General features: G+C 42.2%; 1 protein-coding gene across 3 annotated transcripts in view; it reads right to left on the bottom strand.

Moving 5' to 3' along the window:
• Positions 1-24629, bottom strand: part of rap1gds1 (RAP1, GTP-GDP dissociation stimulator 1) — a 34137-nt gene that overhangs the window by 5989 nt on the left and 3519 nt on the right. The window contains exons 2-11 of one of the 3 annotated variants that reach the window (XM_071478268.1): positions 24078-24185; positions 21794-21916; positions 18257-18382; positions 13575-13721; positions 10024-10152; positions 5149-5274; positions 3279-3422; positions 1471-1602; positions 1055-1189; positions 354-479 (exon numbers count right to left, since the gene is read on the bottom strand). In XM_071478268.1, coding sequence (XP_071334369.1) covers positions 354-479; positions 1055-1189; positions 1471-1602; positions 3279-3422; positions 5149-5274; positions 10024-10152; positions 13575-13721; positions 18257-18382; positions 21794-21916; positions 24078-24185 — 1296 coding nt within the window. The remainder of the gene's footprint in view (positions 1-353; positions 480-1054; positions 1190-1470; positions 1603-3278; positions 3423-5148; positions 5275-10023; positions 10153-13574; positions 13722-18256; positions 18383-21793; positions 21917-24077; positions 24186-24629) is intronic. The other 2 variants (XM_071478269.1, XM_071478270.1) reach the window with 2 other exon arrangements.

Below are 24629 nucleotides of genomic sequence, written 5' to 3'. Positions count from 1 at the left end.
GCAGTCAAATGAGGGTTGGACTCAGCAGCAGACTGCAAAACTGCAAAGAAATGTTTTTTCTGTATTATGAAAAATATCACTTACTGCATGAAATATCAAGATATTCACTTCTATCGAATATCATCATACGCCTAATTGCTGCCAACTTTGGTTGGAATAATTTTCACAGACACTTCAACCTTAATGACCTGGTCCGTGTATCTTGACTCCAGGATACTGACCATATTTTTAGGATTGAGAATCTGCTTGACGGTCGATGCTGTGCTGCCAAAGTCAGTACATCAGCTTTGCTGTGAGAATCTTCCTCGATTTGGTGCAAAAAGATAAAGACAAGGAAAAGATAAAATTTCTACCTTGTGTATCGATGAGCATACGTAATGTTCCCAGAAGTTTAAACTGGACTGGAGGCATCTCTGATTGCAAAAACTTCAACACCACGTCTGCTACGCCCGCTGACAGCATCTTGGACTTGTTCACCACTGGAGAGAAGGAAGCAACAGAGTAGAATCAATCAATGATCTGACACAAAAAAAAAAAAAAAAAAAAAAAATTTAAAAAGGCAAGTAGTCCCCAGATTTTCATTGATCATCATACCGTTCTTTGCAGTGTGTTTTATGCTAAAACATCTCTTTTAACCTTCATTGGTACCATCTTACCTATTAAGACAATAATTGGTTGAGGTAACAAAGATTTGCCCAGAGTGTATGTGCACTGTGCATGCACAGTAAGAGAAAACCTTCGGACTCTATCTGAAACAGAACTCATGGAAAACTAGCTGAAACTAATGTGCACAAGTTTAAATTAGAACTACCACCTCGAGTTTTCTCCACCAACCAGTCAATACGGTCACAAACTCTCCTCCTGTTCCTCAGTTACAGCGTTCAATCCAGGTGAAGGTTTGTGTAGAGCTGTGATATAGAGTTTCTTTCTTACAAGCAACTTATTCCCACAGTTTGGTGGTTTATCGCCAGTGATGGACAACCATGAAGACCTCTACATGACAGATCCTGGTGTGTTTAAGATCCTCTATGTTTGACTTGATCAGGCAGCTCACCGGGTATGGCCAGGTTCCGCAGGGCGCTGAGAGCTGCATGCTGAACAGTGACGTTGCCTTCTTCGACGTGTCGATCCAACAGCTCCAGAAGCTTCTGCACGATACCAGTGTCCACCATGTGGATGCAGTTCCCATCTACGCAAAATGCAAGGAGAGCAGAAATCGTATTGTTGTGTCAGAGACTGCACTTCACAAGGAAGGCTGACAGTGCTGAGGATCAAAGTCGTATGATTACTGCCTGTAGTTGACAGTGTTACATATATTTCAAAAGGTAGCAGTGTCACCACCTTCCTGTTTCCTGTGTTATTAGAAATCACACTCTCAGCTGACGTGGTTAAAGACGAGAGAAATGAGATGAGAACAGGAGCAGCACCACTTGGCAACCTCATCTTCAAACAGTGTGAAGTGAAGCTTACCGTTGCGAGCAAAATTGGCGATGGCCAGAGCCCCCGCCAGCTGTAGCTGATGGTTATGAGACGGTATCCAAGACAGGACCCTCTGGAAGACACTGCCCTTTCCTCCCTCAAACAGCTTCTGCATGGACTCGTCTGCACAGCAGAGTGAACACAGGTTACAGTAACAACATATAGTCTGGTCACAGTCTCACTGAGGCACTGAACTGTGGTCATTTTTGAGACTGCAGTTTGTGATGGTGTAGGATTATAACCTGACGCACCAGATGGTTTGTTACACTGAGCCATCTGGGAGGGCGTTGTTGGAAACTGTTTGGAAAAGGGAAGGCTGTTTCAAACAAGACTAGGTCAAAACCAAGTATATGGCTGGACCGCCTGATTTTATAACTGCGACATCGTCTGACAAAATCACCAAACACAAAGACAAAGACTGAGCTGCGATGTCAGCTGTATTTACTGTAAAATGATCAATCAGAGAGAAAGCTGGGAGAGAGACTACCTGTCTTCATCTTGTAGTGAGAGAGAGAGACTCACACCGGGACCGCCGGGGCAAAGACTAAGCCCAATTGGCAGGCATTCTAGGTGAGCGACCGGGGCATCTGCTCTGAGAAAGATTATATATATATTTTTTTGTCTCTCACACAGAGCACAGCCTGCGTCTGGATCCACAGTATTTTAGCTTTTATTTACTATCAACTCAAGATCGTAACAGCCTTTTATTAGAGGAAGGTCTTTACATCTAACTCCCTCCATATGTAGAAGTGGTCAAAGCTGTTAGTACAAAGTCTCGTTACCAATCACTTCTCTCTCTCCCTCCCTCTCTCCTGCTCTCTGTGTGTCTTATGTTTAGTTCTTCCTCTGCCTCCTTTAGTAATAATGATACATGTGATGAAAGTAGTTTATTTGCTGTAATAGTGTTCTGAGGCACTCCTCTGCTTCCCTGCAGTTCTCGAGCAGCCCGGAAACCAGAGCAGCTCAGTGGACTGCGGCTCAGCACTCTGCTGAGCAATGGTGGAAATACCATCACTCAGTCAGTCAGTCACTCACTCACTCAGTCACTCAGTCACATTCGCAATTATAGGGCTGTTGTCAAACAGGACAATAATCTGTCACAATATGCATACAACAGAGGAATAAAGAGGAATAAAACATAGAATATTGTCAACTGTCTGTAGGTTGCAGGTTTTACCAAGCTCTAGTGGAACATGTTGACCAATCATTAGGAATAAAGGGCAAAGTGCTGCTTTAACAGAATTTAATAAAGAGCGTATGAACTGTTGGGTTTGGTAGCTCTAATGGCAGAGAGGCCAGTATGTATATTTATAACACAGGTCTATTCTGCTGTAATGAAATATTCACATGAAGGTTGAATTATTAATTCCCTGCATCAATACTGGACAGAGGACTCTGTGGGTTTATGGTCGTATATGTGCGTAGGTAGAATTCAGCATCCTCTAATTAAGTCAGTTCAGGGACGATCCTTTCCCCTTATGGCCTTGTACAATTTGCTGAAGCATCTGTGCTGCAACAGTAACGACAGAAGAAGAAAGTATGAATTTTTAATTACTGTTACACAAGGTTCCTTTTCAGACCAGATTTGGTGGGGATCTGAATCTGAGTTTCTGTGCACTGGAACTGGATCAACATGTTGTTTTGTAGCTGAACCTGAATTTCACTTTCTTATATTCATTTATAACTTTTTATGATGGAACACATCAACCCTGTCAAATTTGTAGCAGAACAGATTAAACTAAATCCAGTTGTTAGGAGTCAACTTTGGCTCCATTCATCGGTCAAACCCAGGTGTTTACCTCCCAGGAGCAGCAGAACCATGAGGTCAGAGGCAGTCTTGAGCTGGGCGATGTCCTCCTCCCTCTCTCCGTCCACAGTCTGAGCCACCACCTCTAGCAGACACTCCACCAGGCCCGCCTCAACCAGCTGCAGCTTTATCACATCTGGCAGGGGAAGGAGGGTTACACATTCAGAGAAGACTACAGCGGCCAGCTCAGCCTGAAACACACTCCTGCTGCAATGCAGTGGTGTATCATATGATGTGCATCATATGACACAATTAGCACACACGGGACTCGTCACGACCCAGCATACCAACAGCACAGCATATGATCCATAATAATGGAATGTCATTAAGTTACTTGGTTAAAGATTTTTATCTGGGAAGTCAGGAGGTAAATGGCATCCACTGGTTTAAGTGTAGCATCAGCAGCATGAGTAGACAAGATATCTACAACCCAGTGTAGACACGTGGATGGATATTGGTCTGTTCTGTGCTCTGCCTGATAGCACAGCTGAGAAATCTGCATGGCTGATATATCAGTCGACATCAGCTTACTGAAGATATATCAGTATTGGTGTTCATGACGGCTGAACAGTACTAAATTCAGGTCATTTAGAATCACTACGTGTAATCACTACATGGTTTGTCCACTAAAGACGACTGACAAATAGATTTTGGGCCCTAATCTCACTCAGCACAACGCAAGTGTCTTTGCTAGTTTCAGACCGACACAGATGTCATTGAACTGATAGCTAAGATTCGAGTGACAACATCAGAAGTTTGTGCTCTTGTTAAATGCAAACATTTTGTCTTTTGGAGTTCAGAACAAACTAACAGAGTTTACAGAAGTTAACAGAAGAAGACTGGGACCTGGGGAAGATCTTGTTTGCAGTGGAGCTGACGGTATAAAAGATGGCATTGTCAACATAAAAATACACACTGTAGTACTTAGTAGGAAAATAAATATAATTTATGTAAAGATTAAAAAACAAAGGGGCCAAAATCGATTCTTGCGGGACACCTTTATCAAAGGTTTGAGGACTTGATTTGAAAACATCAACAGACAAAATTCTAAAATAAGAAATCAGGACAAAAAATGGGGTGAAATGGGGACAGATGGGTACAGGTAGGTCTATTAACATGTCTATATATAGATAAGAGACAAAACCAGACATCTGAAGATGTTACTATGAGCTCTGGAAACTTAACGTGATGGGAATTTATACTTCTTGCTGCCCTAACAATTAACTGATAACAAAAATAACTGCTCACTTCAGGCCTATACGAATGTTTAGGAAATATTTTTTTTCTAATATAATTTTGAAACCACTTTAATGTGAAGACGTAACCCCTGTTTCACCATTATGCCTTTGACTATTTCAAAGAATAAGTGTTCAAGTGTTTCTCTAGAAACGTAATAAGCAGCTAACAGGGTAAGAAATGAAAGAGCTGGCCAGGGAGAGAGCGAGCGAGGTTTCTCTAGAGTGGAGTTAAGTAGGACGTTGTCCTGGAGACTGACAATGTGGGAGCACCCAGTGTGCCTGGAATGGTGATAACAACAGTCAGTAAGATGATTCTCTCTCTGCTGCCGTAGCACACACATGCACAAACACACATAAACATGCACATACATGCTGATGACATGTTTGAAAAAGAGCAGCTGAGCCACTGCAGGAGCTGTCTGCCATGACTGTGCAGTTAGCAGCTAGCCTGGAAAAGCATGACTCACACTGAGCGGATAAATTACTACACAGTAGGTCGACTTGATTTTCATCTAAAGGCATGAGGGAACACTGCAGGCTCACACTGCTCTGTCTTTGAAATCATATCTCCCATACAGTGGAAGTGGCCTTTTGTAGAGCTTCATAATGAAAAAGGCACCTTACCGTTTTCTGCAAGTGGAGCCAGGACCTCAAAAATCATTTCCTTTTTCTCATGCTCTGTCTGCTTCTGGAAAAGACGCACGAGCTCCTCAGCAATATTGGTGGAGGCAAACTGCTCTTTGCTGGACTCTGAAAACACAAGGATTATCACAGGCATGTCATAACAGAGACTCTCTCCTTTACTGTCTCCACCTCTCAAAATACAGTTAATCTGCTCTCTTGGTCAATCCATGGCATCTAATGTGCATCCACTCAGGTTAATGATTCCATTTTCTGCATGAGTGCAGACATTTCTGGGCCCCTGCAGGAAGAACTGTGCATGTTTTTAACAATATGATTTATTGCAAAGTCCAAATAAAATCACAATAAATGTTCAAAGTTGTGGCTCTCAAACTCTGTCTGGCTGTTCCACTGAGTTTATACTTGAGCCACAGAGTTAATTACAATGCTGCTATATATATTCTGTTGCCATGGCGCCGCGGATGGCTGCTCGGTGTGTTGGTGCGCACTTTTTTGCCTTATTTTCTTTGTAAATTCAGTTTTCTGCTTTGGTTTCTGGAGCTCTTTCACCAGAGAAGAGCTCATTAACATCAGAGAAACAACTCCAGTGGGTTTTTTCCACCTTTCTCGACTCATCTGTGGGATTATTGGACATTTTGGTCAGAGGTCACTGACCGTTGCTCTCGCAGTGAAACGCCGGAGGAGAGGGAAACGTGCCGGTGCGCTTGCGCGTCTCCGCCGGCGCGCACTCCGCACACCTCTCCCAGGTATCTTTCTCTCCAAGGTGCGTTCACTGCCCAACAAACTGGATGAACTTCAGCTACTGGTGCAGAAGAACAGAGACTTTTCTTCATCTTCCGTCCTGTGCTTCACGGAGACGTGGCTGTGTGGATCGATTCCGGACTCTGCGCTGGAGCTGGCCGGCAAAGCGAAAGGTGGAGGAATGTGTTTTTATGCTAACAGTGGCTGGTGCAGAGACGTGACAGTGATCCTGCAGCACTGTTCTCCTGACCTGGAGACTTTCATCATAAACTGCAGGCCCTTCTACTCCCCCCGTGAGTTCACCTCAGTCATCCTGGTCGGTGTTTACATCCCACCACAGGCCACAGCAGATACTGTGTGTGGAGCGGACCAACCCGGACTCCGTAGTTATTGTCCTTGGTGACTTTAACAAAGGTAACCTCAACCACGAACTGCCCAAATACAGACAGTTTGTTAATTGCCCGACCAGAGAGGGGAACACTCTGGACCACTGTTACACCACAATCAGTGGTGCTTATCACGCCGTCCCCCGGGCTGCACTGGGCCACTCTGACCATGTCATGGTCCACCTGATTCCCACATACAGGCAGAAACTAAAACTGTGTAAACCTGTTGTGAGGACATCGAAGCAGTGGAGCAGTGAAGCCATAGAGGATCTGCGGGCATGTTTGGACTGCACTGACTGGGAGGTGTTCAGGACTGCTTCCAACAGTCTGGATGAGTTCACAGAGGCTGTGACGTCATACATCAGCTTCTGTGAGGACTGCTGTATCCCATCACGCACCAGGGTGAGTTATAACAATGACAAACCCTGGTTCACAGCTAAGCTCAGTCAGCTCAGGAGGCAAAAGGAGGAAGCTTTCAGGAGTGGGGACAGGGACAGGTTTAAAGAGTCCAAGTACAGGTTTAGCAAGGCGGTGAGAGAAGCTAAACGTCTGTACTCTGAGAAACTTCAGCTCCAGTTCTCAGCCAATGACTCTGCTTCTGTCTGGAAAGGGCTCAGACAGATCACTAACTACAAACCTAAACCCCCCCACTCCATTAACGACTTCCATCTGGCCAATGATCTGAATGAGTTCTACTGCCGCTTTGAAAGACAATGGGACAGGCCTGACACTAACCTCCACATCAGAGCCACATCAGAACCCCCCTCCTCCCCTACCAAAGGAACGTCTCTCTCTATCCTGGAGAGAGATGTCAACAGGCTTTTTAAGAAGCAGAACCCCCGCAAAGCAGCCGGTCCTGACTCTGTCTCTCCATCATCCCTGAAGCACTGTGCTGATCAGCTGTCTCCAGTGTTCACGGACATCTTCAACACCTCACTGGAGACCTGCCACGTGCCAGCCTGCTTCAAATCCTCCACCATCATCCCTGTCCCCAAAAAACCAAGGCCCACAGGTCTAAATGACTATAGACCCATTGCCCTGACCTCTGTGGTCATGAAATCATTTGAGCACCTTGTCCTGTCCCACCTCAAATCCATCACTGACCCACTCCTGGACCCCCTGCAGTTCGCCTACAGAGCCAACAGGTCTGTAGACGACGCCGTCAACATGGCTCTCCACTTCATCCTCCAGCACCTGGACTCCTCAGGGACCTATGCCAGGATCCTGTTTGTGGACTTCAGCTCTGCCTTCAACACCATCATCCCGGCTCTGCTGCAGGACAAGCTCTCCCAGCTGAGCATGCCTGACTCCACCTGCAGGTGGATCACCGACTTCCTGTCTGACAGGAGGCAGCACGTGAAGCTAGGAAAGCACGTGTCTGACTCCCAGACCATCAGCACTGGATCCCCGCAAGGCTGCGTTCTTTCTCCTCTGCTCTTCTCCCTGTACACTTTTTTTCTCTGTAACAATGTAAGGTCTTGACCTTACCCTGTAAAGTGCCTTGAGATAATGTATATTATGATTTGGCGCTATACAAATAAAATTGAATTGAATTGAAATTGAATTACACTAACACCTGCACCTCCAGCCATCAGTCTGTCAAGCTCCTGAAGTTTGCAGACGACACCACTCTCATTGGAGTCATCTCTGATGGCGATGAGTCTGCCTACAGGTGGGAGACTGACCGTCTGGTGACCTGGTGCAGGCAGAACAACCTCGAGCTTAACGCTCTGAAGACAGTGGAGATGATAGTGGACTTCAGGAAGAGCCCAGCCCCACCCACCCCCATCACCCTGTGCGACTCCCTCGTGGCCACCGTGGAGCATTTCCGCTTCTTGGGAACCACCATCACAGAGGATCTCAAATGGGAGCTGAACATCAGCTCCCTCATCAAAAAAGCTCAGCAGAGGATGTATTTCCTGAGGCAGTTGAAGAAGTTCAACCTGCCAAGGACTATGATGGTGAACTTCTACACCTCCATCATTGAGTCCATCCTCACCTCCTCCATCACCATCTGGTACGCTGCTGCCATGGAGAGGGACAATAACAGACTGCAGCGTATCATCCACTCTGCTGAGAAGGTGATTGGCTGCAATCTTCCATCCCTCCAGGACCTGTACGCCTCAAGGACTTTGAGGCGTGCAGGGAAGATTGTAGCTGACTCCTCCCACCCTGGACACAAACTCTTTGTGACACTCCCCTCTGGCAGGAGGCTGCGGTCCTTCAGGACCAAAACCTCTCGCCACAAAAACAGCTTCTTCTCGTCTGCTATCAGCCTCATCAACAAGGCTAGAGAGCCCCACTGTTGCTGATCCCCCTGATTGCACCAATCACCAGAAAAAATTCCTTGTATGTGAAAACATACTTGGCAATAAAACTGATTCTGATTCTGATTGAAACTGGATCAATACTGATTTATGGTTTGTCAGGTTTCAGCTGTTAAGTAGACTCTACAGCCACACTATAACACAACTATGAACCCCCTTTAGTCAGTCTCATCATCAGTCTGTGACTGCACCAGTGATGTTACTGCATTTTGCTAAATACAGTTGATAATTAAAGTGATTTGATTGTCCAAATACAGAGTATTCAGAAAGTGTTCAGATCCCTTCAGTTTTTTCACATTTTGTTATGTTGCAGCCTCAGGCTAAAATACAAAAACATCATTTTCATCAATCTGCACTCAACACCCCACAATGAGGGTGTGAAAACAAAAATTTTAGAAACTTTTGCAATTGTATTAAAAGGAAAAAAGTGAAATATCACATTGACATACGTATTCAGACACTTTACTTTGACACTTGATGTCTCTACACCTTGATTGGCTTCCACCTGTGATAAATTGAGCTGACTGGACAAACACACCTGTCTAAATAAGGTCTCACAGCTGTCAATGCAGATCAGAGCAGAAACCAAGAGGAGGAAGGAGCTGCCTGCAGGGCTCAGAGACAGGATTGTGTTGAGGCTCAGATTTGGGGAAGGTTCAAGAGCTCAGTGGCCCCCATCATTCTTACACGAAGAAGTCTGGAACAACCAGGACTCTTCTGGATGCCTGGAAAAGTAACCAATCAGGGACAAGGGTCTTGGTAACAGAGGTGACCAAAAACCTGATGATGACTCTCCTGTGTGGAGCTGGAGAAACTCTGATGAAACTAAGACTGAATTGTTTGGTCTCAATCCTAAGCGTCATGTCTGGAGGAAACCAGGCAACACTATTGGTGAAGCCTGGTGGAGGCAGCATCAGGCTATGGCACAGGGAGACTAGTCAGCAAAGTACAGAGAGATCCTTCATGAAGACCGGGTCTAGGACCAGGCTGAAGGTTCATCTTTCAAAAAGACAATGACCCTAAGGACACAGCCAGGACAACACAGGAGTGGCTTAGAGATGACTCTGTGAATGTCCTTGAGTGGCCCAGCCAGAACCCTGACTTGAGAGTTTGAGAGGATCTGCAGAAAGGAGTTGCAGAAAATCCCCAAATCCAGATGTGCAAAGCTTGTGACGTCAAACCCAAGAAGACTGGATGCTGAGTAAAGGGTCTGAATACTTATGTCAATGTGATATATCAGATTTTCCTTATTTAATAAATTAGCAAAACCTTCTGAAATTCAGTTTTCACTTTGTCATTCTGAGATACTGATTGTAGACTGGTGAAGGAAAAGAATGAATGAACTTACTCATCACCGCAGTAAGTTTCTTTGTTTGGCCAAACAGATATTTAGATTTACTCACCAAGCTCAGCCAAATTCCCAAAGGCAATTAGACACATCTCTGTCAGGGCTGTGTTGTGGGAATGGATGCCTAGCAGCTTCACCAGTGTGGGAATCACACCCATACTGATCAGCTGGGCTTGTAGGGAATCTGCCATAAACAGAGACACAGAGAGAGAGAGGCAGTCGAGCTGTTGTTCTAAACATCACGCAGAGCTGAGGAGATCAACAGAAAAGCATGTGGGACATTCTGACTTCAATAAATACTGAGCATTTATATAAATCTGGTTTTAAACATGTAAGCTTAAAACACTGTGCTGCGCCTCTGTGGGGAGCAGATCATACCATAATGGGGTATGTGGAGATACCTTTAGGGAACTTAGTTGTTGCATCAGATTCCTTAAAGTGACACTGTGTCACTGTAGACAGAAGAAGTAAACATTCTTCCTCTTTAAAATGAAACAAGAAATTTGTGTGAATCAAAACAAGCCTTCATTCAATTCAATACACTGCTGCTACAGCCTTACTTGGTCGGGTATGACCAGTAGCTAACAGTAGCTAACTAGAGGTAACTTAAGATCGATATTGCTGGATGTCTTACAGTGCATTTTAACATTTACCATTATCCCCTTATCACCAATGAAGGCCACATTACACAGTCTAAGGTTACTGTGCATTCACACTGTAATCAAGTCACCAAAATCCATTACTGCGTGATGTTAAACTGGGAAACCACAAGAAAAATCTTATGAAAATGCTCCCGAAACCCAAAAAGGAAACGTGTGTGTATGTTTGCCTTTTGATGGCAAGAGGTGGTAGAGCTATGAGAAGCACCTGAAGAGCAAAAAGAAAGGATTTCCATTTATTCTTTTGTTTAAAAAAAACAGAATAAATTGAACAGTGGAGCAAGACGAGAGTGAGCAGATGAGCAGAAAAGAAGACAGCAGGAAAAGGTCTTAATGACAATATGACAATGTTTTCAGATCCTCATTCTGTGTCAGAACCTTCAGTAGCAGCACAAGCTAAACCAGAGAGCCATGTAACAGTAAGTTAATAAAGTAAAAGTGTAGTTAAAATCAGTATTATTATTAAGTACTGACATGGTGACCTTGGAGCCAACAAAGCAGGTGTTTAAACACCAGTAAAATAGGACATTATTTCAGCCTCCACAGCATTTTACAAATACATTTTGCTCCCCCAAGTTCAGATAGAGCAAGAAATCTGACACTGATTCTGAATCTGCTCCCTGAAAAACACAAAAACAATAAGAGAACACTGTTCTTCCAGTGCCAATGAAACTAAAGTTTTCAGATTGTTTGGAAAGGCAGGTGGTGGTAGAAGTTAAATACTGAACAAACAAAGAAGCCGTGATGAGAATACATCATATCTAGGACCTATTGTACTGCACGTGTTTAATTCTAATCTAATAGTTGTATTTAGTTTTTTAACCATTTGTTACAACTGGTTTTGGTCCATGGGCCTTAAAATTTTGTAAAGTAAAGTTAATTCTGTTGAGTTAACATGAAAACAAAGGGGAAATAGCACCACTGTGAGAGAGAGAAGCCACTTTGAGCCACTCAAAAGTGTTAACGATATTTTCACCAAGGTACAGCAGCTAATCCGTCTGTAATGTTTACACAGCGCATTAATCAACTTGGATGGCCAGTAAAACATAATGACTGGTGGAATATTTTAAAACTTAATAAGCAGGGAGCAATCCATGCTGTGGATTGTCAATGAAAATATACAAAATAGAAAATAAATTATTCAATAAAAACAAATGGAAATAAATACACAATTTAGAGTAAGTGATATTTTATAACCAGATATATCCAGGGCTGGGTATCATTCAAAAATCTTCAATCTTGGTACTGATACAATGCCTTGAGGCTGACAATGACTAATGATACTTTTTTTAAATACCAACTTTATCAAATCAATTTAAAGAAAAAGAAAATTACAATACACATTACGGGACAAATTTTAGTTTTACCTTAGTCTCTTTACACACTCAAACATGTTCAGCCAACAGCCAATCACCAGTATTATTAGATCTTGGTCCAAGCATGCTGCATGCTGATTGGCTCTCTGACACTGATGAGATTTACTCATTTACTCCCTAGGTATCAAACAACAAGCCATCCATCCTCAACAGTATCAAACCACTTCAGTCAGTCCATAAAAGCACTGATGTTCGATGCCCAGCCCTTCATATATCAGTGTGCATTAACCCCACTCCCTGTGAATACCGTGGCCTTTTACCAATGATGAAAATATACTATATTGTCAAACGTAAAACTGATGAAGTATTAAAGCCAATTAGAGTGTTCACAGAGGCCATGGTATAACTATTAAACCTTTGAATGACATGTAAAAACATTTATCATCATGAACAGTAAAAATCAGAAATCAAGTATTAGTCTGGCTTTACCAGTAATGAATGAAACATTGGCCTCATTGAGGGTAAAAAGTGCCTAACATTATTAGACAACTGAACATTTACATTCAAGTAAACATTATATGACCCTCTAAGAACACTCAAAAAGATTCAGGTCCTTTTCTTGAGAGATTCAACTGATGCAGCTGATGTGTTAGTAAGAGGGCAGCTGTCTCAACATTAGCTCGATATGAAGAATCAGCTAGATGCTGAAAGCTGCTGAAACCTGCAGAAAGCTTCAAAAAACTCATCCATTCTGTTAGTGCAACTCCAAACCTCCCATCACCCAGCCAAACACATCCAACCATGAGCCAGTGCCAAAAGACACTTTGGCAGGAGCTGAGTCTGTCAGATCACATTCTTGGTGCTGTCGAGGGGCCTCGTTATCACAAAGACACAAACTGAAGGATCATCCAGAAAAATGTACACAAGGATACAGTGGAGTCACTTTTCTCACCTTTTCAAACTGGCAAAAACAGTTGATGATGTAAATTCATGGTAAATAACATTTAAGTCGACTGAAAGCACATGATGAAGATAGAGACATATAGAAGAGAAACCAAACTGTGGCACTGCAGGAAATGTCAATGAATCACCAACCATGAATGTCTATAAATTCTGTGACAATCATCTTGTGGGTTTTGTGACTGGATAAGTAACATCTTTTAGCTGCTAGTGTCATTGGACAAATGAATCAGGGGATAAGCAAAGTCATCAGAAATCATCATCTGAGGACCCTGGATGACTGTAAAAAGAAAAAGATATTTCAGACTGGACCAAAGTGATGGACCAACCAATAAACCCGACACTGCCATCTCTAGAGCCATGCCACTACCATGGCTAGAAAGTACAGGGAACTAGCTAATGGATATATTATATCTGCTGAATCTATTAACAAAGCAGACTTACAGAGGGGATGGTAGAGGGAGGAAGGCCACTGCTACAATTACCTCAGTGGTGAAGATGGAAAAGCAACAGAGAGCATGGTAGAAAGATCAGGAGAAAGGTCAGTCCAAACTAGACAAGCAAAGCATTCTCTGGTTCAGTTCAACGCTACTGTCTGTGTGTAAGAAAGAGAACATTCGCTGATTAGTTTAGATTAGTTAACAGTTGTTCTTGGGGAAGATGGTCATTACCATTATCATTGCTATAGTTCATCAGCATGCCACAAAAGACAGTCAAGAGCTTCTCATTTTCCGGCTCAGTATTTTGGTAGAGGGATTTAATGTGTTCAGCTACTATCTGAGCCCCTCCTGCCAGGTCAACTGCACTCCTGCCCTCATCTGCAAAACAAAGAGGCCAGGACACAAATCAACCACAAAGCAAAGGAAAAAAGAAAAGAAAAATAACCACAACTTGAAAATACACATGAAAGCAATGCTAAGTAAGCATATAAAACATATAAATCAATGCAAACTAAGGCTAGAAAATGGTCACAATGCTGAATAAAATAAGTTTAAATGGAAGAACTATTACCACAGCTATTTGACATTAAGCAAATCCAAGTCTGAGCATGGTGAATAAGGCTTCACATGAGGCTCACTTTTCAGCTGATAAAGGCTTTTTATTATTCAGATTCTACAAGAACCTGGAGTTGGATTTCTTTAATGCCACTATTGACAATGGAGGCCATAATTCTTCCCTTATAAAATGTCTTTCCAGGGTATGCAGCAGAATAAAGCTAAAGCTCTCCCTGCACAGTTACAATTATTTTTGTTACTGCCTTAACGAAAACACTCAGCATAATCAAAAACTACAAAATCAAAGGAACTGTAATCTTAAAAAAAAAAGATCTGAAAAGAAGCTTGAATAAACCGTCTATTGACAGTGGATATGTTTGGCATAATAAAGCCTTTATGCGGTTTCAATTTCCAGATTGTAGGCCCTTGAAGGTCAAGACACTTTACCTTTGATATTGATACTCATCACAAGTTCCGTCATCACTGTTGTTCTTTCGTTTCTTTAGAGAAACAATAATGCACAGTAGTGACAACTGTGTCTCTAGGAGGGCTTTGTCTGGGAGAATAGCTGCCAGAGGAAGTGTTACATGAGTCAGTCCTCTCAGTATCAGTGCATCTGCTACTTTCAGTGGCTCGTGGCAGCACGCCACGCCTTAACTCTCAACAACAAGGAGAAGTCATGTACATAATATTCTGCTCTGTTCAAGTGAGGCTGCTGCTCATGCTGACTCAACCATTTGTTTCATGAAAACGCAGCAAACTTCACTGTGAGGCGGGAATAAAGTGAGCAGGAACCTGAGCAGAGTAGCGTTAGAATTTAGCTGTGGTGAGCTGCCCACAGGGATCTGAAGGATACTGGCGTTAGCTGCACCTGCTAATAGGAAGAGTTATTGATCATTATTTTAGCTTAAACATCAGTTAGTTGTGTGCACGGGATACGGTCATGGTCAAAACTACTGGCACGTCTGAATTTCAGAAGACCTTCAGAAATAAATGTAACCATGAACCTTGAACTAAACACATTTATTATTATTCATTATCATGAACTAATATTTGGTTGCAGAGCCTTTGTCAACAATGATGGCCAGAAGGAGTACTTTTTTAAAAATCTGATCCAAACCGTGGATTTGGAGAATCTGAACTGTGGATTTCACCAGAGCATATCCTTCACTAGATAGAATGTGACCACCTCAGTCACCTATTTCCATCATTTGCTGCTTTTATCGCATTGTTTCGACTGCTCTAATGTGTCGGTCAATGATAAATGTTTATATTTCTGGACCTTGTGAGATACAGATGAGTCGACCTGACTGAAACGCTCTCGGCATGTTACTCCAGATGCTTCCTTTTCAAGTGATTGAATAGATTTGACGTAGTACCTGAGGAAGTACCAACCGTTGCGAGAAAGTTTACAGAAAACTTTCCTTAAAAAAATATCTGACTGTTTGTAGCTAAACTACAGCCACGCTGTTGATGTAAAGTCCTTTTTTGGTACCAGCTCCTCATCAAACTGTGTGACTGTTTGTGAAAAGGCTAGGATGAGGGACAGGAGCACCAAGTCTGAAGCCATGGTCCTCCTTTTGGCTTGTGAACAAGCTGAAGCAGTTCAGGTGTCTCGGGTCCGGTTCACCAGTAATGCAGAGATGGAGCATGAGATGGATGTAGGTGTGCAGGTACTGGACCATCACAGTAAAGAGCGAGCTGAAACCGCAGCTTTAGAGTCACAAGTACGAGTATAACTGAAACAGGTTTTCTTTGCAGAGTGTGTGGGCTCAGTGTGCTCAAACAAAATGCTCATTGGATCATCTAACAGCACGTCTACACAGAAGGAGCTTCAGCAGCTCTTTCAGTCGTCTGTCTCGTGCACGTCTCATGGCACAGATATGCTCCCATTTTAATCCATCCAGCTACACAGACCCATAATGGTTTAATTGTGCTATATGTGACCTGAAACATATTTTTTATGCTTCAAGTCTATTTTCCTGCATTTTACACTTGTAGCTACAGTGATTATGTCCTGGGCCCTGAGCGCCTGATGCAGACAGAGCACCAGAGCTGCTGCCACTCTGCTAATGTGCTGCTCAGGCTACACCGACAGGAAGAGGAGCCACTGGAGGTGATTCTACTCTACCTTCATTTTCTTCACCCTCTTCATAAAGATGTCTGAAAAAATACATGACATTGAAGATTAAGACTTCTTAAAACATTTTACTAAATTTGTGAAATGAATATGTCTTGACTCAATTGTTCAAAGTCTTTGTTTTGATTGTCAATGTAATTAATGTCAGTTATTCAATGTTATGTCTAAATGAATGTACAAATCACAGCTCTCTCAATTTAGCAGTGATTATGTGTCACTTCATGTCTGCTACATAAGTGAGTGTGTATTCTGTGTATTGTATTTAATCATGTTGTAATGAAACTGATTTCAGAAGATCCCGTTTCATTTATTCTACTGAAGCAACCAAAGCAAGTCTAACATACCACAAGTGTGTTTCTATGAGGTAGCGAGCAGCTGCTTCTTCACTCTCCCAGTGCGTCTATCATAAAACCATGCCAGCTTGCTGAGCCCCCCCCCCCCCCCCCCCCCAAAACAAATGTCACATCCCACCAGATTCCACAGACACCCAGCTTTCCAACAAGACGAGAAACTGTGCACCAGAACTAACAGCTGTGATTAAAGCCTCTGACGCTGGCCTCAAAATCAGGCTTAAACTCTGCTGCTCGTCCCTGAGGTCAACACTCAAATACTCCACTGGAACATTCACTAATCAAATTTCTTAGCGCAAACATCTCAAATGTGCTGTAACATTTTAAAACACAGTCACATTATTGTCAGATAAACTGTGACACCTTATTCTTTACATGTCACTAAACAAATGAGATTAATGTGCAACAAGGTTGTGTTGACAGCTGGGCTTCTCCACAGCCCTTTACTTCAGCTTCAAACACAGAATAACCAAATTCATGTGTTAATTACATGTGCATTAATAAATATATAAACATAGTCATTAGGCTTGGGCGATATTCAAAGCTTCATATCATGATACAGTCCAGGGCAAATATTGCAATATACAATATTATTGCATATCAAATATTTATATATCATAATATAACTATATTGTTGTATTTTAGGTTTCAGTTGATTCTTTTTTAATAATACATAATTGTATTATGGTATAAAAAAATATATTGTATATGTATTATATAGTCGATGTTATAAAATATCGGCCTAAGCCTAATGGTTATTCCATTCCCTGTCCAATTATATTGTAACCTCAGTCAAAAATGTAATTTGAAGCATCTCAGCTGCAAATGAACATTTACTCTACGGTTTAGAACAGGAGCTCGTTGTGTGTAACACATTTCAGTTTTAGCCCTTTTACAAATATCTGAACTGAAATAAGTTGTCTCCAGTTTTAGCAGTTTCACAAACTGAAATGATGCAACCTTGCTGCTTCCTAATCTACATAAAATTCTTCTGTATAGACAATATGATCAACATACAGGAGATAAATCAATAAATCAACCAGGCCGATATATTAGCCAATATAGTTTACTGCTTTTAAAAGTAAAAAGCTGAACCAAAACACTGAACTAGATTTTAGGAACAGTCTCTACATTATTGTGTTTGTCCACCTGACAAGTTAATTTTTTCACTGTAAAAGAACTGTTGGTTTATATGTTCATATTAAAAACGTTCCAATCGGCTTATATACGGTTATCACTTTTAAACTCCTGGCTAAAGTTTATATCGAACTAAGACAAACTCAACTCAACGTGACATAGCAAATGTGTCTCCTTTTAAATTACTATTAGAATAATTATCTATAGAAAAGAGAATGAAGAGAACAGTCTTTGTCTTTTAGAGTAGTCATCGCGACAGTACTGATTTTCATAGTACTACTTATTTATTTGTTCTACTTATGTCACATACTTACATATGCATTTCATATTCTGAATTAAGTTAATGTCTATATGAGTGCAGCTGTTTGTGTGTTTGTATTGTGTTGTATAGTTAGTATGTATATTTTCATATGGACTCCAGAGATGCTGTGAGTACAGGTTCCAAATAAACAATCAGTTAGCGTCAGGGGGAATTCAACTGTTAACAGACAGCAAAGCGGGGGCTGCAATGCCTTCTATTTGAATGCAGTGAATGGGGTGTGGTTCCTTAGATCTCAACAACATTTCCCTGGACACAATCCTATTAAACTGTTAAAGGCTTGTGTATCTGAAAGTAGTGTAGCCCAAAAGCAGCATCATTTTTATTACTTATCTTCTATTAGGTCTGTGAGGGTGATGACAAGACTCATGAGGGATTCAATGTTCCCTAAGCAAAGCACACTCCTACTTACGGCTGTCATAACAGATGTTGCCAAGAGCTCGGCCAGTCTGCAGTAAAACCTCCTGGTCGGTGGAGTTTAGCAGCTGAATTAGAGGAGGGATGAGGCCGGCTTCCACACAGGGACTCCGCATGAACTCTAGACAGCAGCAAGGAGATTGGACAACGGGTCAGAACAAAACTGTCTTCAGTTCAAGGAAGTTAAGAGCATCAAACACAGATCTGTACCAGAACTTTAATGATTGTTTCAGACCATTTGTTTTAAATGCAGTGGTTGACATTCCAGTTCCAGTGCTTAAAAACTTTCAACACACATGATTAAGATAGTCACTCCCTTTGACACTAATCCAAACAAACTGGCACATTCTTCCTAATCGAGCATATTTTTAAGCTTTGCAGGAGAACATATGAGACACAAGCAGCCCAAAGCAAAAATCTGGAATGAAAGGGCTCATTTAAAATGTGAAAGTTAAAAGGTGCACTAACAGTGTATGTTAACAAAAATATAACATGTACATAAGTATTCACAGCCTTTGCTCAATACTTTGTTGAAGCACTTTTGGCAGCAATTACAGCCTCAAGTCTTTTTGAGTATGATGCTACAAGCTTGGCACACCTATTTTTGGGCAGTTTCTCCCATTTTCAGATCTCTCCAGAGATGTTCAATCAGGTTCAAGTCTGGGCTCTGGCTGGGCCACTCAAGGACATTCACAGAGTTGTCCCGAAGCCACTCCTTTGTTATCTTGGCTGTGTGCTTAGGGTCGTTGTCCTGTTGGAAAATGAACCTTCGCCCCAGTCCGAGGTCCAGAGTGCTCTGGAGCTGGTTATCATCAAGGATGTCTCTGTACATTGCTGCATTCATCTTTCCTTCGACCCTGACGAGTCTCCCAGTTGCTACTGCCGAAAAACATCCCCACAGCATGATGCCGCCACCATGCTTCACTGTAGGGATGGTATTGGCCAGGTGATGAGTGGTGCCTGGTTTCCTCCAGACATGACGCTTGGCATTCAGGCCAAAGAGTTCAATCTTCGTTTCATCAGACCAGAGAATTTTGTTTCTCATGGTCTGAGAGTCATTCAGGTGCCTTTTGGCAAACTACAGGTGGGGTGTCATGTGCCTTTTACTGAGGAGTGGCTTCTGTCAGGCCACTATACCATACAGGCCTGATTGGTGGAGTGCTGCAGAAATGGTTGTCCTTCTGGAAGGTTCTCCTCTCTCCACAGAGCAACGCTGGAGCACTGTCAGAGTGACCACCGGGTTCTTGGTCACCTCCCTGACTAAGGCCCTTCTGCCCCGATCGCTCAGATTGGCCAGGCGGCCAGCTCTAGGAAGAGTCCTGGTGGTTCCAAACTTCTTCCGTTTACGGATGATGGAGGCCACTGTGCTCATTGAGATCTTCAATGCTGCAGAAATTTTTCTGTACCTTCCCCAGATCTGTGCCTCGATACAATCCTGTCTCTGAGGTCTACAGACAATTCCTTGGACTTCATGGCTTGGTTTGTGCTCCGACCTGCACTGTCAACTATGGGACCTTATATAGACAGGTGTGTGTCTTTCCAAATCACATCCAATCAACTGAATTTACCACAGGTGGACTCCAATCAAGTTGTAGAAACATCTGAAGGATGATCAGTGGAAACAGGATGCACCTGAGCTCAATTTTGGGTGTCATGGCAAAGGCTGTGAATACTTATGTACATGTGATATTTTTTGTTTTTTATTTTTAATATCTTTGCAAAAATTTCAAGCAAACATTTGTCACTTTGTCATTATGGGATATTGTGTGTAGAATTTTGAGGTAAAAAATGAATTTAATCCATTTTGGAATAAGGCTGTAACATAACAAAATGTGGAAAAAGTGAAGCACCGTGAATACTTTCCGGATGCACTGTACATATTATTTCATCCTTCAGTTCATGTTAAAATTGCAAACAGCAATCTCACATAATAAGCTCGGCTTTAAAGTCCTGAGTGAAGAACCAACTCAAGACCCGTATGTCCCAGGTCAGGTCCAAATACTTAACTTTGTGTCCTGAACAAGTCACTACGTACCATTCAGTCAAATGAATACCCTTTAAAATGACTAACAGCCAAGTTCCAGAAATAATAAATTTCTTTTAAACTTTGCTTTCAGTAAAATGAAAATATTAGTTCTAGACTTGAAAATGAATTTTGTGACATAGTTACAGTCAAGTCTGTGGATTTGCTGTACACTTTACAGCATCACTTTTAATATTTGGGTTCGGGGAACAGTCTCAAGACAAGATTTATGATTCAAGTCTGACTTGAGTTCAAGTCATGTGACTTGAATCCACACCCCTGATACTGGCTACTGGCATTGGCTGAAGGACTTTTTTGGCCAATTTGAAATAACCAAAATAAGAACCTTTATTGGCCTGTCTTATCTACTCCAAATATGATGCAAAAAATAATAGTAATGTATTTTTTTTCTGATGAAAAGCTCAGAACTCATCTATATCCACACACCCAGTCAAATGCTTTTCCTATCCAGTGCTGCTTAATGTGTGATAGTGGCAGATAAAATTAGTTTGTTTTACGGTATCACCCAACCCTACATGCTCATTGTAACCTGTCTGTGATTCTTTAACAAAGGTTATAAAAGCCATGAAGGAGAGAAAAAAATCTTTCTCTGGAGGGTCCAGCTTTCTCTGGATGAGATGATTACTCACTGCTGACTACAAGACAGTTTACATCTCCCACTGACAATAAGCATGGAGTCATCAAGATCTGTATGTGGAGAGGATGTCTCACCGGTGGCCATAGTCTCACCAGACTCTCGTTTGTAAAGGGCAGATCTGCAGGGATTTAGCAGGGATGAGACCCTCTTCTCTGTTACATGTACGGCTAATGAGTCAAACCTGTTTTTACACTGAGTCTTGTCTGATGAAGCTTTAAAACAATCAAGTTGGTTCAAACTGTCAGACAGAAAGGGAGTTGTCTTTAGCCCAGCAGTCACTTGGCTGCTTGCAGACATTTCCGGAAGCAGTGACAGATAAATGCCAGCGGGTTGTTGCCAAGCTTGGCAAACTGCTGGGGAGTGATCATTAGCTGCAGTCTTGCAAGCTGCTAAAAAACCCATTCATTATCCTAACCTTTTCTAGCCCCAAGTTCTATTCACGTCTGCTTTTCTCTGCTTTAAAAGCTTCTCATTATGGAAAATGGAAGCTCGCTGACAAACCTTGCAGTTATGCAAGGTTTGAATCCTTACACAATAACCTCTCACTCAGTGACAGCTCAGCCGTGAAACGCCAAGGAGGGCTGCTGAATCTAGCCCTGGTCTGAAATTACCTGTCAATCCAACACAATACTGTTCAATTCTTCAAATAATTTAATTCATACTGAAGTTCTAACACATCCATCACAGACAAGGTCGTTCCATTTACATCAAAATAATGTATTCATGACGAACACATGGTAAACACAAAAAAGGATGTGAGCAAGAGAAAGTGTAAAAACTGAACACTGACAAATGGAAGAACAGAAAGTCAGGATGTCCCTCCGTGGATGGGCTTGGACAGCGATCCTCACCGTTTTTGGCCACCTCAGCTATGATGTTGGCTACTTTAGGAGTGCAGGAAGACTGGGGGTTTAGCAGGGTGGGGAGCAGGGGAAGAACACCCATCTCCTGGATCTTCACACTGGCCTCAGTGTCTGGAAAAACAGAATCAATCACATTAATACAACCCTAACACTTTTCAGAAACACAAGGTGCCTATATATTCTCAGCATCACTGCTATAGGGATGTCACTTTCCTAAATCAGGGTTATTGCTGGTAAAACAAATGTGACTTTCAAGTGTCAATATCAGTTTGGAGGCATGTCAGATTGCTCTCTGAATGCGTGGTGAATAGCTGTACAATATATTAAAGATACATGGAGGCAGATATTACATTTGAAGGTGTTGGCAAGAGCCAGTAGCTGCTGACAGGTTTAGTGCCATCATGACAGGACAAAGACAAAGAACTGACTGTGTATCTGACAGTCCGTGATGCTGCACAGAGGTCTGATGATTTGTCGAGAAATAGTTCCAACATAGTTTAAGTCCAACACTTTCTCCAGCAAGAACTAATAAATGAACTGTCATGAAATTTGGATGAGACACAGATATATCAACCTGGGGATGAATTGTAAAAACTTTGTTAATCCTCTGAATTTTCAACACCCTCATCAGGACAACATTTCACTTTATCCACCAACACCTATGAAACTAATGGCATTCCCATTAGAGATGTGCATGATTAGGCGACAAAACAATTAAGCTTTGCTACCCTTGCTAGTTGGCACCAGAAACACTAGAAGGTTAAACAAATTATTAATATGTCATCAAAGTACAACACCAGTTAACTGTTCATTTTGATTGTTTTCTTACTTTTAGACAAATCACATATCTAAATATACATTTCTGATTCATGAACAAGAAAAGCTAGAGACATCCCTAATTACCAACAGCCCCAACTGCTCAATAGCATTTAGCATGCTAACATGCTAATCTAAGATAACTATGGTAAACACTGTACATGCTTTAAGAGTAATTTAACAGCCATGTTTCACTGTCCTTATGGTTGAAAGGTTTAAGTCTGTCTCACCACTGACCACACCCAGGATCACTGATGGGTGGTCAAAAATGTGCTTTTACCCCAAACCCAACACCTGTACATCACTGCAGCAAGGTGAGTTCAACCTCTTGAGGTCAGTGAGCACCAGATTTCCAGGGGGGTTGCGTTACTCTTTAAAGGTCCCACTTAAAACAAGCCGTCAGGAAGACAATGAAGCAGTCACCACTCTCAGCCATGACGCTCCCAGACCCACCATCCAACCTTGCAGGATTTGGTGTCTCTGAGTGTTTCCATGAAATCTGCGATATTTTTTTGATCACTCAGAAAACCATCAGCCAATGACTGAACTGAAATATAAAACTACACTGAGAAGGTTTTTGGTTCTTACAACCACAAATCTTCTTATGGATATCAACACAAATAAAACACTGGAGAAGAGTAAATATGGGACCTTTAATGTTAGCATGTTAGCGTTTAGCTCACAGCACCACTGTGCCACTAGCATGGCTCTTTGTACTGTTTATGTGTTACTTTAAAATGGTGTTTAGCACAGACACAAACACACCAGTGTGGTATCTGAATGTACTTTGCATGTATGTTAGTGTATTCTGTGTCATTTCATGCCATGCTCTGATTGGTAGGTTTGCAGACATGGACGACAGAAGCAGTCACACAACAAAAATCTGGTCTTTAATTTCTGACTCAGTTTGAATTTTGATGCAGGTTGTCATCGGTTAATGTGACAGAAACAACCAAAGATTTCACCATGATTCTGCCAGCTTTTGTCTGAGACAGAGCCAAACTAACACAGTGTGTCAGGACATTTATGGTCAGACTATTAGATTGAACCAATATAGTCTCACAGGTTTAGCACCACAGGTGTTGAATGACAATGAGTCCAGTTAGGAAAAGATCTGCTGCACAATCAGCTGGAGAATTATTGCTCATTCAACAGCGAGACGTCTACTCTTCCACATTAGTCAGCTGTCTGGCAAACAATGTCACACTGTGTCTACAGCCAGACACCAAGCAGCCTTATTTTCTGCACACATACATTTCTTATCTGAGTACAATCCAGATATGATTTATTAAATTAACAGTTGAGCACACTAATGAGAGCGCTTACATTTGAGTCATGTAGAAAATATTACAGAGCTGATGCGAGTTCCAGAGCCGGCAGATTGCCATGGCGATTTTACAGACCAGAAGAAAAATGGGTTTTAATAAACGCTCGGTTTAAATCAGGCTGTGCTTACTGTTGTTGGCGAGCGCTTTGAGCAGACAGTCCAGACAGCTCTCCACGCTGTCCGTGGCGTTGTCTGTAGACGCTAGCTTCAGCTTCTCCAGGGCTTCACTCAGGTTGTCTGCAAACAGAAACATTCAAGGAACACGAGTTGACAGGTTTTCAACTGAAGGAGACAATGAGCTGAAGAGGACACACACAGAGAGAGCAACAGCGTTTAGGCTGCAAAGCACAATAAGCCTTGGTCCATGGTCATTTCTTCTTCTTGTTTGGGAGGGGGAATTGCTGCAGGTTTGCTTTCACACCCTTGTGAAATGTGGAGCTTCAAGTTCACAGAACAACATTTTAAGGTGGACCTTAAGTCTGAGTCTGAAAGCCATTTTAAAACCTCCGCAAATGTTCCAAACTTAAGGGAAAACCAGTTCAGAAAAGCCCTCTTCAGCCAACCCCGGAGGGACAAGAGGTGTACCATACTGGCCAAAACTCATTTTCCAGTATCTTGTAAAGCCCTGTGATAGACTGGCAACCTGTCCAATGTGTGCTGGGATAGGTTCCAACTCCCTGC

Source organism: Trachinotus anak, unplaced genomic scaffold (assembly GCF_046630095.1).
Source record: "Trachinotus anak isolate AG129_WGS33_773 ecotype Australia unplaced genomic scaffold, CSIRO_AGI_Tana_v1 ptg000005l, whole genome shotgun sequence".
NCBI classification, from domain to species: domain Eukaryota; kingdom Metazoa; phylum Chordata; class Actinopteri; order Carangiformes; family Carangidae; genus Trachinotus; species Trachinotus anak.
The sequence above is the reverse complement of the archived record's forward strand: the minus strand, read 5'-3'. Positions and strand labels throughout refer to the sequence as shown.